Genomic DNA, 24,942 nt, shown 5'->3' with positions numbered 1-24,942 from the left:
CTGATTTTGGTTATTTTTACCATCCAAATGTGGCTGACTACATTTTGGCATAAATTTATAAAGAAAGATTATTTATTTTCAAAAATGTATAACAGAAACTAAGAAAAATTTGTTGTTTTTTTTTCACTTTTTCTTTTTTTTCTTATTTATATAGCAGAAATTTTAAAAACCCAGTGGTGATTAAATACCACAAAAAAAAAAGCTCTATTTGCGTACAGTGTTGCATGACAGTTAAAGTAGCGCAGTGCTGAATAGCAAACAATGCCCTGGTTATGAATGGGGGTAAAACCTTCCAGAGATCGTGGTGAAATCAGTTAAATCTGACTGACTCGTATTAGGTGCAGTGTCAGTTCTTTGCTTATTTTCAGTTCCCATTTTTAATGTAATGTTAAGTCCCTGGAAAATAATTTTTTTTCCTAATAACTTGTCACATAAATGCACACACCAATCAGAATGAATACAAACTTGCAAAAAGCATTTTCAAACTGTTTATTAATAAAAGAGAGCAATCGTTGGGAGAGCCCTGAGCCTAGCAGACAGCAGAGAAATGTTTTCAGGATGAGGGCAGTGTGCAGCCCCAGCAAAAAAGAGCCCAGGAGGACAATGTGAAAGCAAGTGCATACTTCAAGCTGGCCACCCCCCAGAGCCACACAACATCCCTGAAATAGATTGCATGCTTCCCTGCAGTGGCGGCTGGTGCTCAAAATTTTTTTTGGGGGGGGGGGGCGCAAACAGAAAAATGTAATATGCATTGCTTTGTGGCAAAAAACGCTGTAAAAAATTGCGTGACTTTGAGGTCGCAAAAGTGTGAAAGGGGCCTTCAGTAATTAAGGTATAGTGTGCCCCCATTCAATGCAGAGAGACCAGCGTGCCCCCTTTCAATGCACAGTGACCAGCGTGCCCCCTTTCAATGCACAGTGACTAGCGTGCCCCCTTTCAATGCACAGTGACCAGCGTGCCCCCTTTCAATGCACAGTGACCAGCGTGCCCCCTTTCAGTGCACAGTTACCAGCGTGCCCCCTTTCAATGCACAGTGACCAGTGTACATGCCCCCTTCAATGCAGTGACCAGCGTACATGCCCCCTTCAATGCAGAGATCAGCGTATATGCCCCCAATGCAAAGACCAGCATACATGCCCCTTCAATGCAGTGACCAGCATACCATTCCCCCAATGCAGAGATCAGCGTACATGCCCCCAATGCAGTGACCAGCATACATGCCCCGAATGCAGTGACCAGCGTACATGCCCCCAATGCAGTGACCAGCATACATGCCCCCAATGCAGTGACCAGCATACATGCCCCCAATGCAGTGACCAGAATACATGCCCCCAATTCAGAGATGAGCGTGCGTGCCCCCTTCAATGCAGTGACCAGCATACATGCCCCCAATGCAGAGATCAGCGTGCGTGCCCCCTTCAATGCAGTGAACAGCATACATTCCCCCAATGTAGTGACCAGCATACATGCCCCCAATGCAGAGATCAGCGTGCGTGCCCCCAATGTAGCGACCACCATTTTCATTCGCTATTGTCACACAATGGGTGGGCTTGGGACGCACTGCTCTGCGCCCCGGGTCCACCCTTTGCATCGCCCTATTGGAGCCTCTGGCTCTAATCAGGTAATGCCAAAAAAAAAAAAAAAAAACACATTGAACTCCATGCATCCGGCGCCCCTGCATGCAGATTAGGGGGCCGGACGCATGGATTGGGGGGTAGCACCCCTGCCCCCTCAGTACACCGGCCGCCACTGCTTCCCTGTCAAACTACCATGTGTGCTGCAGTTCAACCAAACCTGGTGGCTGCAGGAGGCTTCTGTGTAGTTTCCGTGCAGCTCTGTGCGGATCCAAAAGCTTGTCTTTCTTGTCTCTCGCAGACTCCAGGTGGGGCTCCTGCCTGCAAATGGGGTCCACTGCAGTGCCGCAGGCCCGGGCTTGCACTATATGCTGATGTAGCAGGATTCCCAGCCAGTTTGCTGGATGTTGGTCCACCAGGGCTACCGCTAGCAACAACAGCACATTTAAGCATGTTCTCCAAGTGTGAGCACTGAGACATGAAACAGTCCGGCATCTCTGGTTTTTATATTTATTTTAGGAACTTGCATGGGAGAAGGGAATGAGTAGGATACTCCTCTGGCTCAACTATACACATAGAATGGGACACTAAGAAAAATGCCTCTTGACGCTGACTTGACGCTGGCTGAATGCCCGTTGGCGCTTGTTAACACTGACTTGCTGTCTGTAAACTTGAACTGACTTCTGACACTTCCTTGTGACTCAAAAGTCCTTTGTACTGCTCCCTTTAGCCTTCCTGGCTGAGGTAGCTATTTGTAAGCACTGCTGCAACTCTTAACTCTTCAGGGCCCAAACACTGGCACCCTCTTTCTCTTCAGGGTCTAAACACTGGCAACCCCTTTCTATAACTTCTGCACAGGCTAGCTGGCTCCTGGATCCCTCTGACCTTCCAGGGTGGTCCCCTATCCTAGGCAGACCCTGGGGCAGTTTACAGTACTCACGACACTGCTTTCCTGGAAACTCCAACCCCCACAGCCCTGCTGGATCCCTCTCTGCAGCCCAGCTCAACCCTCTCTCCTCTAGGCCAACCATCTAGGACATCTGTTTAATGCTGACAGGAGAAGAGACAGCCATCACCTCCCTCCTGGGACTCTGCTTCCTTGCAAAGACGCTCTGTCATGTGCTCCCCTCAAACGTATATCCCCTCCCAGGATGCATTGCGGCAGAATCTGCCCTCTGGGATGGATACAAGCCCTGGTGTGCTATTGGTCAGGTTTCCTCCACTGTCCAATGAGAGCCCTCATTGGATACAGTGGGGAGACTCGCCAACTCAACAGTCACACCTGAGAACACATGACAGCCTAGCTGAACAATTGGACCCTGCTGATAAGCAGACAAGGTCTCCCCTATAGGTTACCTAGTACCTACCTAGGAGGGTGCTACACTGAGATCATATGACACTAAGATTCACCCTGTCCTGCACTCCTGCTTTCCCCCGAACAAGGGCAGAGCTATAGTGCTCCCTCCAACCAGTTTTGGTTGCTGCTTTGTATTAGTTTGGAAGCTGGAACCTGGTATGTATTACTTTACTAGAAACAGGACATCCAGCCAGAAGGTCCCCTGCATCTTTACCCCCTCTTAAGTAGCTGGTGAGAGGGAAGAACACTGCACTTCTGCCAAGACTTGGCCATCATCTGTTTCAAAAGCTAAAGTCTAGCTGTCAAAGCAGATAGGGAACCGGAGTACAGCAGGAGAAAGGCTTCAACTTGTCACTGGGCCATGGCCTGGTGATTAAAGCAGACCTTCACCCTCTTCCTTGTGTTCCTTCCATTCCAACTCTCCTCCCATCCTGCAGAAGAAAGGGCTTTTTTTTTTTGGAAGAAAAGTCCAGCCCTGCCTCCGCATGCGCGTTATTTGTTTTAGGCGATTGACACGCATCCTGTCAGCTGTTCCTCCCGGGATTTGCAAGACACATATCCCAGAAGGCTTAGCCTTTTATTCCAGGAAAGGAGGAGGGGCGAGCCTATCAAGGTGTTATCGAGAGGCCTGCCTGCTGAACCCGGAAGAGCCAGTGGGTCTCTCTATGACGTCAGAGAGAACATTGCGGCGTGGGACGGGTGTGGTCTTGAGAGGATCTCAGTGGGACAACGCTGGATCCACTGGATGGGTGAGTATCTGAAATGTGCAAATACCACCTTTAGGTAAGCAAGGTAATTTGGGGGGGGGGGGGGGGTCGGCCGGAGGTCCTTTTTAAAGAGTAACTCCACTTTTGTTGAGAAAAAACATTCTCCACCGGGTGATTTATGTACATTACAAGGATTTTAACTATCTTTGTTGCAGATTCCTACCTTTTGTTATTCTGAAGAAATCCCTGCGTGTTTGTCCATATGAAAAAGTGCATCTAATTGGAGTGGTTTCATAATTATCAATCAGCTGCTTTACCTGCAGGGCACTAATGAGGAAAGCTGCTGGGCCTGCATATCTTTAGATGTGATTTCCCATTGGGAGTATCTCCCGAAAAATGACATTTTTGTTGCAGGGGATGCCAGAAATCTGACTTGTATCTTAGGCAGACTTCTGGGAAAATCAGTGAGCCAATCACACAAGCAGGAAATTATGTTTCTAGGGTGTGGTCAGTACATATTTCTCCAGGTAGCCATATTGCATTGCATGTTACAGAATATTACAAAGCTGCAGATTGAAAAGGAGAGGTAATTTGTAATAACATTCAATTACAATATGACTTGTGTAGCAATGGTATACGCTATATTATTTTTTCTTTATTTGCTATTTTTTTTCCCTACAAAAGTGAAGTTACCCTTTAAGAACCACTGGTCTATTTATTTTCATGAAATGTGATGTTCAGATAACACTACCAAATTTCACTAGCAGGTGACACTCCAGGTATAACTGGCAAATACATCTAAGAAATTATACAATTCAGGAGCTGTGGGTAAGGCATTGTTCTCACCTGAGCCTTTTTCAGCTCGTAAAAAATGCTCATCTCTGAAGTTCCAAAACGCCCAACAAGCAAAATCCCATTCATGTCAATGGCCCCTGTTCACATATGAGTGTTTTGTCGCCTGAAGCAAAACGCCTGAAACTCAAAAAAGTACAAGAGCTTCTTTTTTGGCAGATTACAAGCATTTTTGGTCAGATGTCAATGCCTGCCTCCAAACACCTGAAAAAAACGCCTGAAATTTTTTTTTGAAAAACGCCAAAAAAAAAAAAGCCTAAAAAGGATACGCTCAGGTGTGAATGGAGCCATAAGAAATAATCTGTGTAACTACAGGGAGTGGTCCCAAACAAATAGGTGACTTGCAGTCTTCCAGGTAGTCCCTTTTTAAGGATAGATTCACCCAAAAATCACATGTTTAGTTGGAATACGCCTCTCAGCTTTTTACAACAACCCCAGCTACCCTGACCCCAGACAGTACCAAGCAATAGCATCATTGATCTTACTGTCTTCTGAACAGATCTTTGGAGCATCTATTATGGGCCGGTGACACAGAAAAAAACACTCTTACATACTAAACAGCTAAACTGACAATGACCCTGTGGATTTAAATGTACTTATAGAGTCCATATGACTCCATGTACACGTGGAAACGCAAAACACGCCTTTTATGAAAACCTAGATCATAGGGGCTGAGTGTTAAAATGAGATCTGAGAAAAATACACTAGGACGGTGATATTACCATAGTCTGTTAACTGAGCTGTAATCCTTTTTGGCTACATCAGCAAGAAAAATAGAATTTCATCAACTACTGTCTACTCTGTTATTTCAGATTTCATTGTTATATAGAGAAATTGATCAATCATGTTTTACTGTCTTTTTTTTTTTTTACAGTCCCTGAAAAAACTTAATCATGTCAACGTGGTCAAGTTAAAGGAGGTAATCAGAGAGAATGACCAACTCTACTTCGTATTTGAATATATGAAGGAAAATCTTTATCAGCTTATGAAGGACAGGTATTATTATTATTATTATTAATATACAGGATTTATATAGCGCCAACAGTTTGCGCAGCGCTTTACAAAATGAAGGAAGACAATACAGTTACAATACAATTCAATACAGGAGGAATTAGAGGGTCGATCCTTTTATCACTGTACTATTCAAACAAGATATTGGTAACAAAGTTAACTTTTACCTAGATCATTCAAGGCGAAGGAACTGGTTCATTGTAAAGCATGCACCCTATGCTGTTGACACTTACCTTTCTCCTACTCCCCTGCCACCCAGTTTGCACGACTCCAATACTCCCAATAATGGAGGAACTTGTGACTCTCTTCCTTTCCTCCTACTGTGCAGCTTTCAGTGCCCATGGCCTATTCTCAGGCCTGAGCACTGTGATGTAGAGGTGGCAAGAAGATGCTTAGTCTTATATAAGCTTCAACCTACCACGTGCCTTTACAAAGATTTCAGAGGGGGCTCCAGTGGGTGAACTGGTCAGGAACACTAGTGAAGTGTAAAGCCCCATACACACGCACATATTGTTGGCCGTCAATTGTCGGCCAACGTCCGATCGGCCGATTTTCGGCTTGTTAGTATGATGCTTCCAACAACCAACTGCGACTTTTCGGCCGAAAAAAATCTGGTGTGCATGCTATAAAATTTTTGTTGGCCAACAACAGAACGGCCGATTGTTCGTCAGTCAGTACAGATTTCGGCAGACAAAAATCAGATGAGCAAGACTGGGCATGCTCAGAGAAGACAAAACACACGGAAAGTCAACCATCACATGACATCACTTCTGAAGTTGGTTTTTGTTGGCCAACAAAAGTCCAGTGCAAGTCTAGAGCACATTTCAACCAACACAACAACACTGGACAAAAGACGGCCGATCGGTCGGCCAACAATCTGTGCGTGTGTACGAGGCTTAAGACCAGTAGTGATGGGCCTGCTAAAAAAACAAACATGATAATTTGCCCTAAATAGAAAATGGTCCCAACTGGGAATCTTCTAAGCCTCACATTTCCTCGATTCACACTTATGGTCCTCGATCCCCACATTGACGAACCCACATGGGAAATACAGATTAAACTTCTGGCAGGCCCTACAGTTGAAACACTATCTTCAATCCCTCGCGCCTTTTGGCACCAACAAACAGTATTTGAAGAATACAGTTCAGTTGGAGACCCCCCTGCCACGCACCCTATCCAAGATGTATGCTCTACTCATATCACCTCCCACGGACTTTCTGATCCCAGGCATAGCCAAATGGGAGAAGACATTAAATAGAACCTTTACATCGGCACAACGTCAAAATATTAAATATCTTTCCCCCAAGTCATCAATCTGCACGTCCACTCAGGAGACTACAAGCTACTAACATACTGGTACTACACCCCAACAGCTCTCCGCAGATACTTCCCTGATGCTTCAGACCGCTGCTGGAGATGCCGAGAGCAACCTTACCTTAGAATAGATTGCTTTAGTTGTTTTTCCTTTCTTTTTTGCTGATAAATCACTACAGGATTTGGGTCTCTGTTATTGAATGTTTAAAAAAAGGAATATATCTTCTATACAGAGCATAATTTTTTAAGTATTAATAGGTCTACATGCACAGCTCTTGCATTTAACCTTGATGATTTAAGCTTGCCATACACTAATCAAAAATTTGGCGGTTCAGCAAGGTTCGGCCGAAATTCGATTAGTGTGTGGCTGTTCCTGCTCCGCAGTGTCAAAGGGACACGCTGGTAAACATTTCTCGAACAGTGGCTGCAGATGTTGATTGTATTCTAACAGCAGTAAGTGCGACTGTCATTATACAATGTCTTGAAAAAGTATTTATACCCCTTGAATTTGTTCACAATTTGTCATGTTACAGCCAAAAACGTAAATGTATTTTATTGGGATTTATGTGATAGACCACCACAAAGTGGCACAAAAATGTGTTGTGGAAAGAAAATGATAAATGGTTTTCAACGTTTTTTTACAAATAATTATGTGAAAAGTGTGGCATGCATTTGTATTCAGCCCTTTTTACTCTGATACCCCTAAATCAAATCTAGTGGAACCAATTGCCTTTAGTAAATTAGTAAATAGAGTCTACCTGTGTGTAATTTATTCTCATTATAAATACAGCTGTTCTGTGAAGCCCTCAGAGATTTGTTAGAGAACCTTAGTGAACAAACAGCATCATAAAGGCCAAGGAACACACCAGACAGGTCAGGGATAAAGTTGTAGTGAATTATAAAGCTGTATTCGTTTTTAAAAAAATATCCCAAGCTTTGAATATCTCACAGAGCACTGTTTTATCCATCATCCGAAAATTTAAAGAGTATGGTACAACTGCAAACCTACCAAGACATGGCCGTCCACCTAAACTGATAGGCCAGGCGAGGAGAGCAATAATAAGAGAAGCATCCAAGAGGCCCATGCTAACTCTGGAGGAGCTGCAGAGATCCACAGCTCAGGTGGGAGAATCCGTCCACAGGACAACTATTAGTCATTTAGTCCACAAATCTGGCCTTTAGAGTGGCAAGAAGAAAGCCATTGTTGAAAGAAAGCCATAAGACATCCCGTTTGCAGTTTGTGAGAAACCATGTAAGGGACACAGCAAACATGTGGAAGAAGGTGCTCTGGTCAGATGAGACCAAGATTGAACTTTTTGGCCTAAAAGCAAAACGCTATGTGTGGCGGAAAACTAACAATGCACATCACCCTGAACACAGCATCCCCACTGTGAAAAATAGTGGTGGAAGCATCATGTTGTGGGGATGCTTTTCTTCAGCAGGGACAGGGAAGCTGGTCAGAGTTATTGGGAAGGTGAATGGAGCCAAATACAGGGCAATCTTAGAAGAAAACCTGTTAGAGTCTACAAAAGATTTGAGACTGGGGCAGAGGTTCACCTTCCATCAGGACAACGACCCTAAACATACAGCTAGAGCTACAATGGAATGGTTTAGATCAAAGCATGTTCATGTGTTAGAATGGCCCATTCATGTGTTAGAATGGCCCAATCCAAGTCCAGGCCTAAATCCAATTTAGAATCTGTGGCAAGACGAGAAAATTGCTGTTCACAGACGCTCTTCATCCAATCTGACAGAGCTTGAGCTATTTTGCAAAGAAAAAATTGGCAAAAATGTCACTCTCCAAATCTGCAAAGCTGGTAGAGTCATACCCAAAAAGACCTTCAGTTGTAATTGAAGCGAAAGGTGGTTCTTTAAAGGTGGGGCTGAATACAAATGCATGCTACACTTTTCAGATATTTATTTGTAAAAACATTTTGAAAACCATTTATCATTTTCTTTCCAATTCACATTTTTGTGCCACTTTGTGTTGGTCTATTACTTTGGTTGTAACATGACAAAATGTGGAAAATTTTAAGGGGTATTAATGCTTTTTTAAGGCACTGTACAATGGCCTTGCGGGGGGAGGAGTCCCTCATCCACAGTATTTGTGTGGATGGAAAAATCTGGTAGTTTTTTTGTTTGTTCGGCCATATGGCTGAACCAAAAAACTAACAGGGTATGACCAACTTTGGTCTGAGCTGCTTCACCCTCCAACTTCTATCCTTCTGGGACAGCGTCAATGGCAGTTTTGTGCTGCCCAAATTCCTAGCTCTGGTCCTTCTCCCCATACCCCGCATTTTTGGTAGTATAAAGTTAATGAAAGTCAAACAGTGAGACTACGACTTAAACATTTAGAGGGGAATAAAAAGCTGGTAGGTGGTGAAGAAGCTGGAATATCACTTTAGGGTGAATAACCCTGTAAGAAAAAAAAAATAGATTTTTTGTGCTTTCAGTCAGTAAATATGCCTGTGTCGGCATAAATTAATTCAATATTCTCTACCTGATAACAACAAATGCAATGTTAAAGTTTACGTTTAGTGCTTTTCTTTTTAAATCAGCATCAGGGATGGTACTTACAATGAATGAAAATTGTCCTGTGTGCAGGTGTCTGCTGTGTTCATTGAAATCTTCAGTCCTTTACTCCCCTTTCAGTGCTTCGGGGGTTAATACACTTGGCTGCTACTGAGCCAGACACTTGTCACAACTGACAACTATGCCTACCCTTTCCATCTCCTGCTCCACTCGTAAAACCTTACTTACTATTGGTTACCACGATGAAAAGTGATTTATGAATGGAGGACAGGCAGATGAATGAAAGGTCCACCTCCTCCATTCATACAGCACTTTCATTATGGGGGCCAAAAGTACAGCTTCTATGAGTTAAGCAGGGGGGCAGCCACTCATAATAATCCTGCAGCATCAGAAGATAACACCTACGGGGGTATCTGGGGGGGCAGAGGACTGAAGATTTCAAGCAACACAGCAGCTACCCGTACAAGGGGCACTTTTCATTCATTGTAAATACTATCCCTGGTGCTGATTTTCAAGCAAACTCACCAAACTTAAAGCGTTTGTTACCCCAACACCTCATATTCCTGATCTATGTTTGCTGTACCATGTACTTGTATGAGAAAGTATCCTGTTCTCTTTGTATTGCTTCCTTTATGTGAAATTCCTGGTGTTTCTGCTAGTCCACTTGCTTTCCTAGTAAAAACTGACCACACTAAGCAGGAGAGCACACTGTTGTCAGTTCTCTAGCTATGCTGGTAACTCAGTGTACTCTCCTTTAATGATCAGACTTGTCCTGACACGCCTCCGCGGCACAGCCATTCACTGGGCAGCTCAGTGTACTGCTGCTTCTCCCCCCCCCCCCCCCCAGCTCCTATGCAGCTAACAACAGAAAACCAAACAGATTGCTTTACAAGGTGATCGTTTACGCTTTAACAAGCATATCCCAGGCCTAATTTCTGTCTTGTTATTATCTAGTCCCCTTAAAGACCTTATCCTCCTCTAAATAGGCAAATAATGAAAAGACAAGCAGCCCAAGGGGATTTCTTCATTAGTGGTAGACAGTAGAACAAATGCTTGTTCATAAAGCCCCACAGAATTTTCCCATTCACAGGACAACAAAGAATACTAGGAACTGTAGTACGTTATCGGGCTGCATGGGGCTCTATTACTTTTTTTTTAAAAGGAGTCCCACCCACAAGGCACTAGCCATGTCTAGAGCCATCAAGTCTTGCAAGTAGCACTTATATAAAGCTGGCCATAGAATGTTCAAATCTCAGCTGGTTCAGTAGGGACTGGCGGAGATTCAAACCATGTATGGGCAGACTGATTGTACCCAAGACCATCCATCGATAGACTTGGGCACAACCAGCATGTTGGATTTTTAGGATGCAATTATTGCCAGTGGCAGGGATTGCTCCCCACATCTCCCCCCTCGCCTTAAGAACACAATAGCTCTGCGGGAGGGATTCCCTATAAACACTTACTGTGTTGATAGCATAGTGCGAGCAACCACGTGTTGCAGGAAAGAAAATCGCACCATCTATGGTTCTCATGATGGTGCTTTTACACTGCCCTGCTGTGTAACTGCAGTTTTCCTAGTAGACCTAGACATATTAGAAGTCTATGGGAAGGCATGGGTAACCCACACAAAAACTACTGTGGCCAAACCACAGCAGGACCGTGTGAAAACGCCCCAATAATTATCACTTGCACTGAATATGTCAATACAGCTTGCATAATCTGGTGGCTTTTATCCCAAGACCTTTTACTGGTCTTAAAACGTTTTTTCTCTTACGTCCTCCGACAGTCCGCCACTTCATAATCTTCACTAATGGGGTAATTGACCTTTGCTCCGCAGGAGTAGCTAGGCAACAAGATTTGTTAATATCAAAGCTTTTAGCATATCACACCCCTAGGGGGTGGTCCCCTCAGTCAATACCTCCCTGCTTCCTGCATTCTCAACTCAATTTCTAATGCCTAGCTTAGGAGTAGCTGACTGATCCTGTGCTGGGGCTTTCAGTCTCAGCCTTCTATCCTCTTTTTGATTTTATTTTGAATATTTTTCTCTTTCTTTTACTTAGCTGTTCTTTTTCTCAGCATTAGTTTAGTTTCTTCGGATGAAGATGATCATGCGGAGCTGGGTCTCGGTCTGGCCACCCTGGATCCCAGGGTTCAGGGCCAGGGGCTCCCCAGCCTGCCATCGAGCGTTCAGCTCAGGTTTCCCTGGCATATTGAACGACCCATCCCTGTTCGCTGCAGGGATGCTCCCTGTGAGGTGGCTACCTCACCGGACGCCATTTGCGGTTTCGCACCTCAGTTCCACTGCGTCCTGGCTGCGACACTCCCTGTCCTCAGTGCAGCGGTTTGGTCGCTGGAGAAGGCTCCCCACGCCATCCGGACTGATAAGTGCGATTCTATGTGGGGACCTGTCTGTTTTGGGTGTCAGTCTGTGACTGTGTGACCCTGCATGTCTGTGTATGTGCTAAGCTCCCTGTTAGATTCCTGTGTGGAATAGCTGCCTTTTCTGTGGGCTGCCGGGGGGGGGGCTCTCCCGCTCTGCTATGTGAGAGTATGGGGCAGACTGGGCTTAGACATGCTATGCGGCGGCCGCTATTTTTTTGCGGCAAATTATGGTGACCGGCCCTGTGTGGTACGGCGCGGTGTTTTGGCGCCAAACGCCGCCATTTTGGCGGTGATCGATCATACAGCCACATGTCGGCGCCATTTTCTCATTGCCTGAAATGCCTCAGCCGAGCGGCCATGTTTGTGTAGCCTGCATAGGCTTTATAGGGCGGTCAGTCATTGCATCACTTCCTTTTGCTCTGGAACAGCGATCGGTGGCAGCAGCCTTTGTGGTCTCTCCAGGTTTTTACCTTTCCTTTTCCTGTATTTCCTTGCTCAGTGTCCTTCTCCCTGTGGGGGTCGGTACATACAGTAGTGTGCGGTGGGCTACGCTCGCCGCGGTCTTAAAGGGGCAGTCCTCCTTTTTCAATTATTGCTGGGGCATGGATTCTCAGGATTGCAAGTTTCCTCCCACCTTGGTGGGGGGCCAAGGGGCTGCTGCATCCCCCGAGGGGGCTGATCTGGCTGCTATTGTGGCGAACCTGGTTTCTCAGGTGCAGATGCTAATGGCTGATCGATCCGCAAAACAGCCCAGATTTCCTCTGATTCAGAGGGCGATGGGGCTGCTATGGCTGAAGTGCCCTTCTCAGGGTCTCGCTCATCTCTGGACCTTGGGGGGTCTGAGGGGGAGGCTGAGGTGGAAGGGGTTGATAATTCTCCCCCTGGCTCGCCTGAAGAGCTTGCACTCATGGATGAGTTGGTTGCTTCTATCAAGGAAACACTGCGTTTGCAGGATGAACCATGTCCTCCTGCTTTGATGTCCTCTTATGGGACGCAAAGGAAACGCAAAACAGCGCAGGTTTTTCCCTGCCCTGCGGAATTTCAGCGCGCTGTTGATGAGCAATGGCGCAATTTAAAGAAGCCCTTTACTGTGCCAAGTAAGTTCAAGCTGCGTTATCCCTTTACACCCACCACTGATGAGCGTTGGTGTGTGCCGCCTCAGGTGGATCACGCGGTGGCGGTTTTGAATAAATCTACTGCGATTCCTGCTGAGGATACCCCGGTGTTCCGGGACCCTACGGACAGGAGATTGGAGTCTCTTGCCCGTCATGCTTATACGGTTGCTGGTTCTATGCTGAAGCCTATTTTTGCTTCCATTTTGGCAGCCCAGGATATTGCGAATTGGACGCATCTGCTCAGGCGCACCCTGGTGGCTGACTCTGCTCCGCCGACAACATTGGCTATGGTGGATCAAATTCATCAGGGTGTCATGTATTTGTGTGATGCGGACTTGGATTTAGTCCCTTTGGCTGCACGCCTCTCAAGTGTGGCGGTATTGAACTGTCGCCTGATATGGCTGAAATGTTGGTCGGTTGACCAATCATCTCGCAAGACTTTAGCTAATTTGCCCTACCCGGGATCTCGCCTTTTTGGCGAGTCTTTGGATACTCCGATAAAGGGAATTTCCGGGGGTAAGAGCACTCTCTTACCCCAAACTCACAAGAATAAGTTTGTTCGCGGTAAGAAGAATACCTCGTTTAGGCCCTCTCAGGGGTCCTTTCGTGCCTTTCGGTCGCAATATAAGGGCAAGCCCTTCAAGGGCCAAGGCTCCCAGAAGAAGCCGTGGGCAGGTAAGCAGAAGTCCGGCCAGTCCGGGTCCGCTGCCCATACCAATTCGGCCTGAAGGGGCGCCCTCAACCGGTTCTGGGGTGGGGGGACGTTTGCTCGGTTTTCTTCAACCCTGGCTGGCCCGCATTCGGGACAGGTGGGTTCAGGAAATCGTTCGATCTGGATACAAGATCGAGTTTCTCTCTCGGCCGGCGAGCAGATTTTTTCCCTCAAATCTTCAGCTGTCTCCGGAGCGCTTGCAGGATCTGCACCTGGCGGTGCGGGATCTGCGGGCCCAGGGAGTGGTGGTTCCGGTGCCTTATCGGGACAGATTTCAGGGGTTCTATTCCAATCTGTTCACTGTGCCCAGAAAGGAGGTCAAGGTTCGTCCGATTTTGGACTTAAAAGCTCTGAACCGCTTTGTGCGGGTTCGCAAGTTCCGCATGGAATCCCTGCGCTCGGTGGTGGCTGCCCTGGTTCCGGGGGAATTCATGGCCTCCCTCGACTTGAAGGATGCGTACCTTCACATCCCCATTTTCGAGGGTCACCAGAGGTACCTTCGATTCGCCATTGCGGAGGATCATTACCAATTCGTGGCGTTACCCTTTGGTCTCGCTTCGGCTCCGCAGGTTTTCACCAAGGTGCTTGCGCCGGTCCTGGCTTTATTGAGAGCCCAGGGCATCTCTGTCTTGGGGTATCTGGACGATATCCTGATTCGGTCTGCGACCAGTCAGGGCCTGGTGAACGACCTGTCCATCACGATGCAGAATCTGCAGGAGTTCGGTTGGACGATAAATTTTCCAAAGTCGACGCTGTCTCCGTCGGTTCGTCTTCCCTACCTGGGGATGATCCTGGACTCTGTTCAAGCGAAGGTCTTCCTGCCGGAGGACAAGCTCCGGACACTTCAGGATGAAGTCAGGTCCCTCAGGGACAATCAGTGCTCGTCCCTCCGGACATGTATGAGGTGTCTGGGATTGATGGTCTCGGCTTTCGAGTCGATTCCCTTCGCCCAGTTTCACACACGGGATCTTCAGGCGGAGATCCTGGCCAAGTGGGACGGGCGTCCGCAATCTCTGGATCGGCAGCTTTCGTTGAGCCGCCACACCCGAAGGGGTCTTTTGTGGTGGCTCCAGTCCCCGGCGGTGTCGGGGGGCAAGTCCTTTCGTTCTTTGTCATGGACGGTGATCACCACGGATGCCAGCCTGTCGGGCTGGGGTGGTGTTCTGGGCGTTCTGTCCGCCCAGGGAACTTGGTCGGAGGAGGAATCCTCCCTTTCCGATCAACATTCTGGAATTGCGAGCGATAAATCTCTGCCTTCTGCGTTGGACGGACAGGCTTCAGGGCCGTCCGGTTCGGGTGCAGACGGACAATGCCACAGCGGTGGCCTACATCAACCACCAAGGGGGCACCAGGAGTGCCCGAGCGGCTCGGGAAGTAGCCGACATTCTGTCTTGGGCCGAGGCGCACATCCCGGCGATATCTGCAGTTCACATTCCGGGGGTGGAGAACTGGCAGGCGGATTATCTGAGTCGCCAGACCCTGGACCAGGGGGAATGGTCTCTTCACCCGGATGTCTTTCAGATGTTGTGCGCGAAGTGGGGTTCCCCAGATGTGGACCTGTTCGCGTCTCGTCTAAACAACAAGGTGGAAAGGTTCGTGGCAAGGAAGCGCGATCCTCGGGCAGACGCCTCAGACGCGTTAGTGGCGCCCTGGCATCAGTATCGTCTGATGTATGCCTTTCCACCGATTCAGCTGCTGTCCAGGCTCCTTCGCAGGTTGGCCTCGGAACCGCACACTGTGATTCTGGTGGCGCCAGACTGGTCTCGCCGGTCTTGGTACGCAGACCTCGTGAATCTGGCGGTCGACGCTCCGTGGCGTCTGCCTCTTCGAGAAGATCTCCTGTCTCAAGGACCGATATTCCATCCTGCTTTACAGTCGCTGGCTTTAACGGCCTGGCTGTTGAAAGCCAGGTCCTGAAGGATAGGGGTCTCTCCCCTGAGGTCATTCCCACTTTGATCAAGGCTAGAAAAGCCTCTTCTGGGAAGATTTACTACCGTACTTGGAAGGCGTATTTTGCCTGGTGTGAGTCCAGGGGGTATTCCCCTCGCTCATACTCAGTATCGAGAGTGTTGGCTTTCCTTCAAACGGGCGTGGACCAGCGTTTGGCGTTGGACACGATTAAGGGTCAGATTTCTGCGCTGGCCGTTCTCTTTCAACGCCCTGTGGCGTCTAATTCTTTGGTTAGCACCTTTGTTCAAGGGGTGCGACATTTGGCCCCTCCTCGGAGGGACCCTTTACCTCCATGGGACTTGAACCTTGTTCTGTCCGTGTTGCAGCATGCTCCCTTTGAGAAGATCAGGGAGATCTCGTTGTCTCTGTTGTCCAAGAAGGTTGCCTTTTGGTGGCGATCACTTCGGCTCGCAGGGTATCGGAGCTGGCGGCCTTGTCCTGCAGCTCTCCCTACTTGGCGATTCACTTGGATAAGGTGGTCTTACGACCTAACCCTTCTTTTCTTCCGAAGAGGATCTCGGAATTTCACCTCAATGAGGACATTGTCTTGCCTTCGCTTTGCGAGAAGCCTAAGCATCCAAAGGAGGTGGCTTTGCATTCCTTGGATGTTGTTCGGGCGATCAGAGTTTACCTGTCATCGACGAAATTCTTTCGCAAGTCGGATTCTCTATTTGTCCTTCCAGAGGGTCCTCGGAAGGGCATGGCGGCGTCGGCTGCGTCCATCGCCAAATGGATCAGACAGACCATTGTGCAAGCCTATACTTTGAAGGGGAAGGTTCCTCCTTTCCCTGTGAAGGCGCACTCTACCAGGTCTCTGAGTACGTCTTGGGCCTATCGTCATCAGGCTTCTGTGGCCCAGGTGTGTAAGGCGGCGACTTGGTCGTCCGTTCACACCTTCTCAAAATTTTACAAGGTGGAAGTTCAGGCATCGGCAGATGCTTCCTTTGGCCGTAAAGTTCTTAGTGCGGCAGTGCCTTAGGGTCCCTTGTTTGGGTCCTTGGCTGTTGGGGTGTTTTTATCCCTAGGTTACTTGTTCTTCCTGGGTTGTTGCTCCTGTTGAGCACGTTTTCCTGTTGCCCAGTTGGTTCTCTTACTTTGGTAAGGTTCTTTTTTCTGATGTGGGTACTGCGTTGCTTTAGGCGCGGCTGCATTTTTTCCCACCCCTCATGTCTACACTGCTCTGGGACGTCCCCATTAGTGAAGATTATGAAGTGGCGGCGACTGTCGGAGGACGTAAGAGAAAACTGAATTTTTGTAAAATCTTACCGTAAAATTCCTTTCTCTGAGTCCTCCGACAGTCGCCGCCCCCGCCCCTCTTTTGGGATTTGTTTATGTACTCTACTGCTATGCTACTGAAACTGAGTTGAGAATGCAGGAAGCAGGGAGGCATTGACTGAGGGGACCACCCCCTAGGGGTTTGATATGCTAAAAGCTTTGATATTAACAAATCTTGTTGCCTAGCTACTCCTGCGGAGAAAAGGTCAATTACCCCATTAGTGAAGATTATGAAGTGGCGGCGACTGTCGGAGGACTCAGAGAAAGGAATTTTACGGTAAGATTTTACAAAATTCAGTTTTTGTCAAACACTATGTGCCAGAAGTTGACATCATATGCTTGGTATGATATTAAATGATCGCTGCAGTAAGAAAAAGAAGTTAATCTATTTCATTTTTTTTTTTCATTTGAAATCTTTGATCTTTATAAGTCATTAGGCTCCACTGGCAGTAATAAGGACACAGCAGAGACATGCGTGTAGGAATCAACATATATGTGTAAAAAATGGCTGACTTGAAAAAAATGAGAAATCCAGAGACAGCGGGAGAGCTAAACAGGATGGTCATACTAAGTGGTGCTGTAGATCTGTTCCTAATAAAGGAGGAGGGACAACAGCACCAAGCTTGCATAATTTGTAGGTTCAGAATGCATGTTGTCACAGGGGGGCTTCTTGGGGAAAAGGGCCCCTAGGGTCTAATGAAAGCAACAATATGGAAAGGTTAAGTAAAAAAATTATCTAAATGGTTAATTTTTATGTATGGCTAAATTGGATGTTAATTGCCCTTTTTACAATATTGGTTGCTGCTCTCGTCATTTAAATCTTCAGTCCCCTTCCCCCCAACATACCTTCACAGTTGTAATCTTCCAGTGCTGCAGGGGTTAATATGAGCCAACTACACTATATTGTGAAAAGTATTGGGAAGCCTGCCTTCACACACACATGAACTTTAATGGCATCCCATTCAATATTGAGTTGGCCCACCCTTTGCAGCTATAACAGCTTCAACTCTTCTGGGAAGGCTGTCCACAAGGTTTAGGAGTGTGTCTATGGGAATGTTTCACCATTCTTCCAGAAGCGCATCTGTGAGGTCAGGCATTGATGTAGACAAGATGCCTGGCTCTAAGTCTCCACTCAAATTCATCCCAAAGGTGTTCTATCGGGTTGAGGTCAGGAATCTGTGCAGGCCAGTCAACTTCCTCCAACCCAAACTCACTCATCTATGTCTTTATGGACCTTGCTATGTGCACTTGTGCGAAGTCATGTTGGAACAGGAAGGGGCCATCCCCAAACTGTTCCCACAAAGCTGGGAGCATGAAATGTCCAAAATGTCTTAATGTGCTGACTCCTCAAGAGTTCCCTTCACTTGAACTAAGGGGCCAAGCCCAATCTCTGAAAAACAACCCCACACCATAATCCCCCTCCACCAAATAATTTGGACCAGTGCCCAAAGCAAGGTCCATAAAAACATGGATGAGCGAGTTCGGGGTGGAGGAACTTGACTGGCCTGGCCTAAGTCCTGACCTCAACCTGATAGAATACCTTTGTGATGAATTAGAGCGGAGACTGCAAGCCAGGCCTTCTCATCCATCATCAGTGCCTGACCTCACAAATGCGCTTCTGGAAGAATGGTCAAACATTCCATAGACACACTCCTAAACCTTGTGGACAGTCTTTCCAGAGGAGTTGAAGCTGTTACAGCTGCAAAGGGTGGGCCAGCTCAAGAATGGACCCTACGGACTAAGACTGGGATGCCATTAAAGTTCATGTGTGTGTAAAGGCAGGCATCCCAATACTTTTGGTGATATAGTGTATCTCTGCTCTTTTTGCCCCCGTCTCCATTCTTAAACGCTGTACTATAGCTTCACACAGTGAAAATCGCACTATGGGTGGAGGAGAAGGAGGACCTTTTATTCATCAGCTGTTCTCCATTCGTAGAGCACTTTTTGTTGCGGGAATCTATAGTACAGCCTTTATGACTGGAGGAGGGAGGGACGAGTGCCTATGACAAGCTCCAGAAGTTCATATTAACCCCCGCAGCGAAGATTACCACTGTGGTAGTGGGTGGGTGGGTGAACTGAAGCTTTGAATTAGTGAGAGAACAGCCACCAACAAGAGATACTTCTCATTCAATGTAATTGTCCCTTGTGTTGTTTAAAAATAAAAAAATAAAAAAACTTAGGCTTTAAGGGTGTGTGCACATGTATGCCAAATTGTGGTTGCCATGTGGCAATTGTAATCAATGCACAGCATTACATGAAATGCATCTAATGAATGTGTTTGGTGTCAGATCGCTTAGGCAAAATTCCCAAAATCATTTAGGAAGCAATGTTGGTACTTTGGATGGCATTGATTATAAAGCATGTAGCCTTTAGGCTTAGCAGATGTGCTTGTCAGTGCAGTCACCAATAACAAATGCAGCCATGTAAAAATATGTAACTTGAGACTTTACACAAGCTTCCTTGTTTCATTACTTGAAGTGTTTAAAGTGCAACTTTACCCATAACAACTTGCTAAAAAATAATGTTTTTAGCAAGGAACATACATTCCACATGAATAATTATACCATTAAAATGAACGTGTGTTGTAAATTGCCTCCAGCATTGCTCCCGTTTCTTCTTGCTAGAGGCTGCCATTTTGCTGAAGCCCAGAGCCCCTGAACAGCAGTAAATCATAAAGCTGAACTAAACCCATCCATTTAACAGTTTCAAAAAAACATTCCTGGAATGCCGGGTTTGCTAACAGTCACATTTGCTTGTTTCCTCAACCAAATGTCAAACCATCAATCAAATGGATGTTGTCATAACTCAGTGTTTCTCAACGCCGGTCCTCAGGGCACACTAACAGGCCAGGTTTGCAAGAAAACTGAAATACATCACAGGTGATATTATTTGCTGCTCAGTGATTGCAGTACTCTAGTCTGCATCTCCCCAAGGCAATACTTAAAATCTGGCCTGTTAGTGTGCCCTGAGGACCGTAGTTGAGAAACACTGTCATAACTGATCACAGGTGCAGCACCATGGCAGTTGCAGATCAAACAGAAGCAGCTTCCTTGGCTGTAAAGTATAAGAGGGTTTAATATCGACCTCTACAAACTTGGCAGTGCCTAAACATACCTACAAATGGAGAGCAACTGAGCATGTAGAGCAGATTTTAAACAGTATTGACACTTATTTTTAATGTTGTACATAGCTATACCTGCAAAAGGGGCCAGTCTGAAGTGATCTAGCCGGATTTAAAGGAGAAGTACAACCAAAGCTCATTTGGCTGTACTTCTCCTGTGGATCACAGGAGGGTAGTTCATTCTGCACTCCTGTGACCCGTTTTCAGCAGACAGCAGGCTGAAGCCCGCTGTCAGCCAACGTTACAGAGCCGGTCGAGTCACTGAGAGCCAGAGCTGGCCGCTCATGCCTCCTCCACAGCCCAGTGCTCCAGTGTGCGAGGAGAGGGCAGAGCAGAGAGCCAGACACTGACAGTCACCAGGTCTCTGCTTGGGGAGCTGTGAGAACCGAGCAACCGGTGATGTTCAAATAGTTGGTTCTCAGTGTTAGAGATGCCGGGAGACAAATGCAGCATTGGACCGATGCTGCATCCACCTAGGTAAGTATTATTCTTAAAAAAAAAACCCATACATCTCTTAATTTTCTGACTAAAGTTCCACTTTAATTTGTCTCTTCACAGAAATAAATTGTTTCCTGAGTCAGTCATCAGAAACATAATGTATCAGATTTTACAAGGCCTAGCCTTTATCCATAAGCACGGTAGGTTTACAAAGTGAGAACCGTGTGTAACCTTTGCAGTGCTTTCTCCTGGTAATGTATATTCATCATTTGATGTGATATCTTATTTAAACAGGGATGGACTGCCTACCTTATCTTTACTAAAAGAGTGGGGTTGATATGCTAAAGGGATAAAAGGTATTCACTTTGAACGTCTCACTGCTTTAGTAAATCATCCCTACTGTGTAAATGACAGATACGTTTATATAGATAGTTATGATTTAGGCGTAATTCTTCCAACCATTGCTGAGTTTCTGAGTATAGTATCAGTTTAAATTGTAAAGTTCTGGCATTAGAGCCCGTTTTAGGCCTCCTTTATATGGCCGTTTAGCTGCATCCACTGCAGCAAAAGAATCAGCAGATTCTTGCGGCTGGAATTACAGGTGCAAGCGAATAGCAGCGGCCGTTCAGCCTATATAAACCAATGCCAGGCTGTTCACATGTAGCCGCGCACAAAGAACCCTAGCCACAGGTAACCCCATGATGTTGCTTTAAGTGACCCACAGGAGTGTTAGCTCCGTGTGTGTGAACAGCACTTGAAAATTGTGCAAATGATATACTGTCTTAGTTATATACATTTCTCAAACCAAAATCATAATTGCAGATAATGAAAAGTAATAGCGATAATAAATTACACAGTGCAAATATGCGATGCTCTAACAAAAACTTCAATATAAGGTAGTGAAAAATAATAAAAGTGCTCAGTCCCCAAACTATTTAGGGCTCAATATGACAAGTTCTTTCAGCTGTTCTAAAGTGCCCTGTGCTTTCTTCAGCTATGGTATCCACTATAGTCCTACCGCTTCACCACCTGTGTGATATAGATCCCCACTCACCAAATGGAGTTGACCCTCCTATATCAAAATAAGTAAAAAAGCGCTTAGTGGTCATCCAGAGACCAGGGGTATCCTCCAAATCGCTCTCTAGTGTCCTGTGCTGGTATTGCCAATGGCTTCAATTGCAGAGTTATTGGATGAGAAAGAAAGCGAAGGATGGGCTTCTCGTAATGTAAAAATGCTTCAGGTTTATTTAAAGTATATCCATTGCCAATAAGCATACACGAAAATGTAAAAATATGGGCTTCCCCTTAGTACAAAATTAACCCACGAGCCGCTAGACTCCAGCATGCATTCCACCTGCTTGGAAGCCTACACACAGTGTGTTCCAACTGGACGTGTTTCGTCACTAACGTCTTCGAAAGTCGCGGTGCGTGACCCAAGCATCTATGTGATTTCTAATGGACTAGAATGCCGAACACACCCCCGAGCCCATCTCTAGTGTTTACAATGACGGAAAGACTAAATTGCCTTATATGCCTCACTCAGCATACAAAGGCCATCTAGTGGTTGAAAGATATATTACATGCAAAGATAGTTGGCACCATTTCTGCTCGTCAACGATTGCCCAATAATAACCCCTTGTCTACATGGTGATGTTGAAAAGTCAATTTTATGGAGACCTGCATTTCTTATGCAACTAGATGTATACAAATTAGAAAATGAATTACTTAGATTATACAAATATATTTTTAAAAATGATTAAATCCAAAATTGGTTGAAATACAGTATGTATGTATATTTTTAAGACCTTTAGTGAAATATTATAACATGAATGGGTGGCTCTTATGGCGTATCCATTCCTATGTCATAATGTTATTCTTACTATATTTATATAGGGGCCTGGGAAGCTAAAAATTATCCAAAAGGGAAGGCTACTTGTTAACTCCTTGCCATGTGATTTACACTATGCGTTCAGTGATTGGTTATAAAACAATTTATATCTATATTGAACCCCATGGTGTGCAGCTTTTGTACACAAGAACAGCGGCGGCTGTTGTCAACCTGTCATTGGTTTATATAGGCTGAGCGGCTTCTGCTATTCGCTTGCACTTGTGATTCGAATCCGCTGATTCTCTCTGCTGGAGTCTGGTGGATACAGCTAAACGGCTGTGTAAAGGAGGCCTCAATCTACAGATATATATTTCTCTTTTACCAACAGAAGCCTGTGATCTTGAAATATAAATTCTTTACCTACGCTGTTCTTTTTCTTGCTTCAGCTTTCAGAGAGGACCACTGATACCATTTGGATGAATAGAGGGTAGATGATAATGTGCATTCAGCGGATTGGTCACATCAGATTGCTGTATTGGCTTATTTTACAATGTATGGAAACACTTACCCTGGCAGAGAATAACATTGGCATTGAAACAAGAGACACAAATATACCGCAGACTGTTTTATGTCTTTTGATGAGACTTCTAAATGGTATCAAGAGGCCTTGTGATTTTCATTTTCTTTTCATTACTATCTGTTTCTTTTCTTTTCTGCTTCTGCTTTCCTACATCACCGTCTTGGCAGAGAGAATAAGATGTTCACTGAGAATGAAATAAGGAACATTATGTTTCAGGTGCTTTCAGGCTTAGCCTTTATGCACAAGCATGGTAAGCTTTTAGAATGCTATTTTTCATATGCATCCTGCTAAGTGTTGGTTATTGTTTCATTATATGCTCTATTATAGTTTCATTATTATAACAATATTAAATACCGTAGGTATAGTATATAATAGAGCATATTATAAGTTTCATTATATGCTATACCTATTTAATATTGTTGTATTATATTTTTATTGTATATTGTTTGCTGAAATATAAATTAATTGGTCATTTTATTTTAAGTAAATTTACATACAGTGAATGTAAAGCACTATGTAAGTTGACAGTGCTATATATGTAACTCTACATAGTTAGTCAGGTTAAAAAAAGACAAAAGTCCATCTGGCTCAAAAAAAAAAAAAAAAAAAAAACAGTAAAGAAAACCCAACCATACAATCCCATATACACAATCCTATACCCGCAGTTGATCCAGAGGAAGGCGAAAAAACACCAACAAGAGCATGATCCAATTTACTACAGCAGGGGAACAAAATTCCTTCCTGATCCCCGAGAGGCAATCTGATATTCCCTGGATCAACTTTACCTATAAATATTAGTATCCATTTATATTACGTACACCTAGGAAAGAATCCAGACCTTTTTTAAAGCAATCTAGTGAGCTAGCCAGAACCTCTGGAGGGAGTCTATTTCATATTTTCACAGCTCTTACGGTGAAGAAAACTTTCCGTATTTGGAGACTAAATCTATTTTCCTCTAGACGTAAAGAGTGCCCACTTGTCCTCTGTGTTGACCTTAAAGTGAATAACTCAACACCAAGTTCACTATATGGACCTAATTAATAAAATGATAAAATACAGTGCCTTGTGAAAGTATTCGGCCCCCTTGAACTTTTCGACCTTTTGCCACATTTCAGGCTTCAAACATAAAGATATAAAACTGTAATTTTTTGTTATGAATCAACAACAAGTTGAACACAATTGTGAAGTGGAACTAAATTTATTGGATATTTCAAACTTTAACAAATAAAAAAACTGAAAAATTGGGCCTGCAAAATTACTCAGCCCCCTTAAGTTAATACTTTGTAGCGCCACCTTTTGCTGCGATTACAGCTGTAAGTCGCTTGGGGTATGTCTCTATCAGTTTTGCACATCGAGAGACTGAAATTTTTGCCCATTCCTCCTTGCAAAACAGCTCGAGCTCAGTGAGGTTGGATGGAGAGCGTTTGTGAACAGCAGTTTTCAGTTCTCTCCACAGATTCTCGATTGGATTCAGGTCTGGACTTTGACTTGGCCATTCTAACACCTGGATATGTTTATTTGTGAACCATTCCATTGTAGATTTTGCTTTTTATTTTGGATCATTGTCTTGTTGGAAGACAAATCTCCATCCCAGTCTCAGGTCTTTTGCAGACTCCATCAGGTTTTCTTCCAGAATGGTCCTGTATTTGGCTCCATCCATCTTCCCATCAATTTTAACCATCTTCCCTGTCCCTGCTGAAGAAAAGAAGGCCCAAACCATGATGCTGCCACCACCATGTTTGACAGTGGGGATGGTGTGTTGAGGGTGATGAGCTGTGTTGCTTTTACGCCAAACATAACGTTTTGCATTGTTGCCAAAAAGTTCGACTTTGGTTTCATCTGACCAGAGCACCTTCTTTTTATGGATAGATTTAAGAAATGGCTTTCTTCTTGCCACTCTTCCATAAAGAATTACAAAAAGAAGCTGAGCTCAAGCTAAGGCTCCATTCACACATGTGCGATTTGTCATGCAACGTTTGATATCAAATCAGCCGTTCCGCATGTTTTCTAATGATAACCATTGATATATGTGCGACTTAAATTTGCAGCAACTTCAAAGTAGTTGAACTGTAGTTCAATTGTACTATTTTGGTCCAACTTTCATGCAACTTGAGAGCCATAGACTTCAATGTTAAAGCGGTAGTATACTCATTTTTGTGACTTTTACCTACAGGTAAGCCTATAATAAGGCTTA

General features: G+C 45.2%; 1 protein-coding gene across 3 annotated transcripts in view; it reads left to right on the top strand.

The window, feature by feature from the left end:
- Positions 1-24,942, top strand: part of MAK (male germ cell associated kinase) — a 120,520-nt gene that overhangs the window by 55,357 nt on the left and 40,221 nt on the right. For 2 of the 3 annotated variants that reach the window (XM_082259129.1, XM_082259127.1), the window contains exons 4-5: positions 5,365-5,486; positions 22,916-22,998. In XM_082259129.1, the coding sequence (XP_082115255.1) occupies positions 5,365-5,486; positions 22,916-22,998 (205 nt within the window). Of the gene's footprint in view, positions 1-5,364; positions 5,487-20,460; positions 20,541-22,915; positions 22,999-24,942 lie in introns of all 3 variants that reach the window. The other variant, XM_082259128.1, reaches the window with a different exon arrangement.

The sequence above is a fragment of the Pelophylax lessonae genome (assembly GCF_965119305.1).
Source record: "Pelophylax lessonae genome assembly, chromosome: 5".
NCBI classification, from domain to species: Eukaryota; Metazoa; Chordata; class Amphibia; order Anura; family Ranidae; genus Pelophylax; species Pelophylax lessonae.
This window is presented reverse-complemented; position numbering and strand designations above follow the sequence as displayed.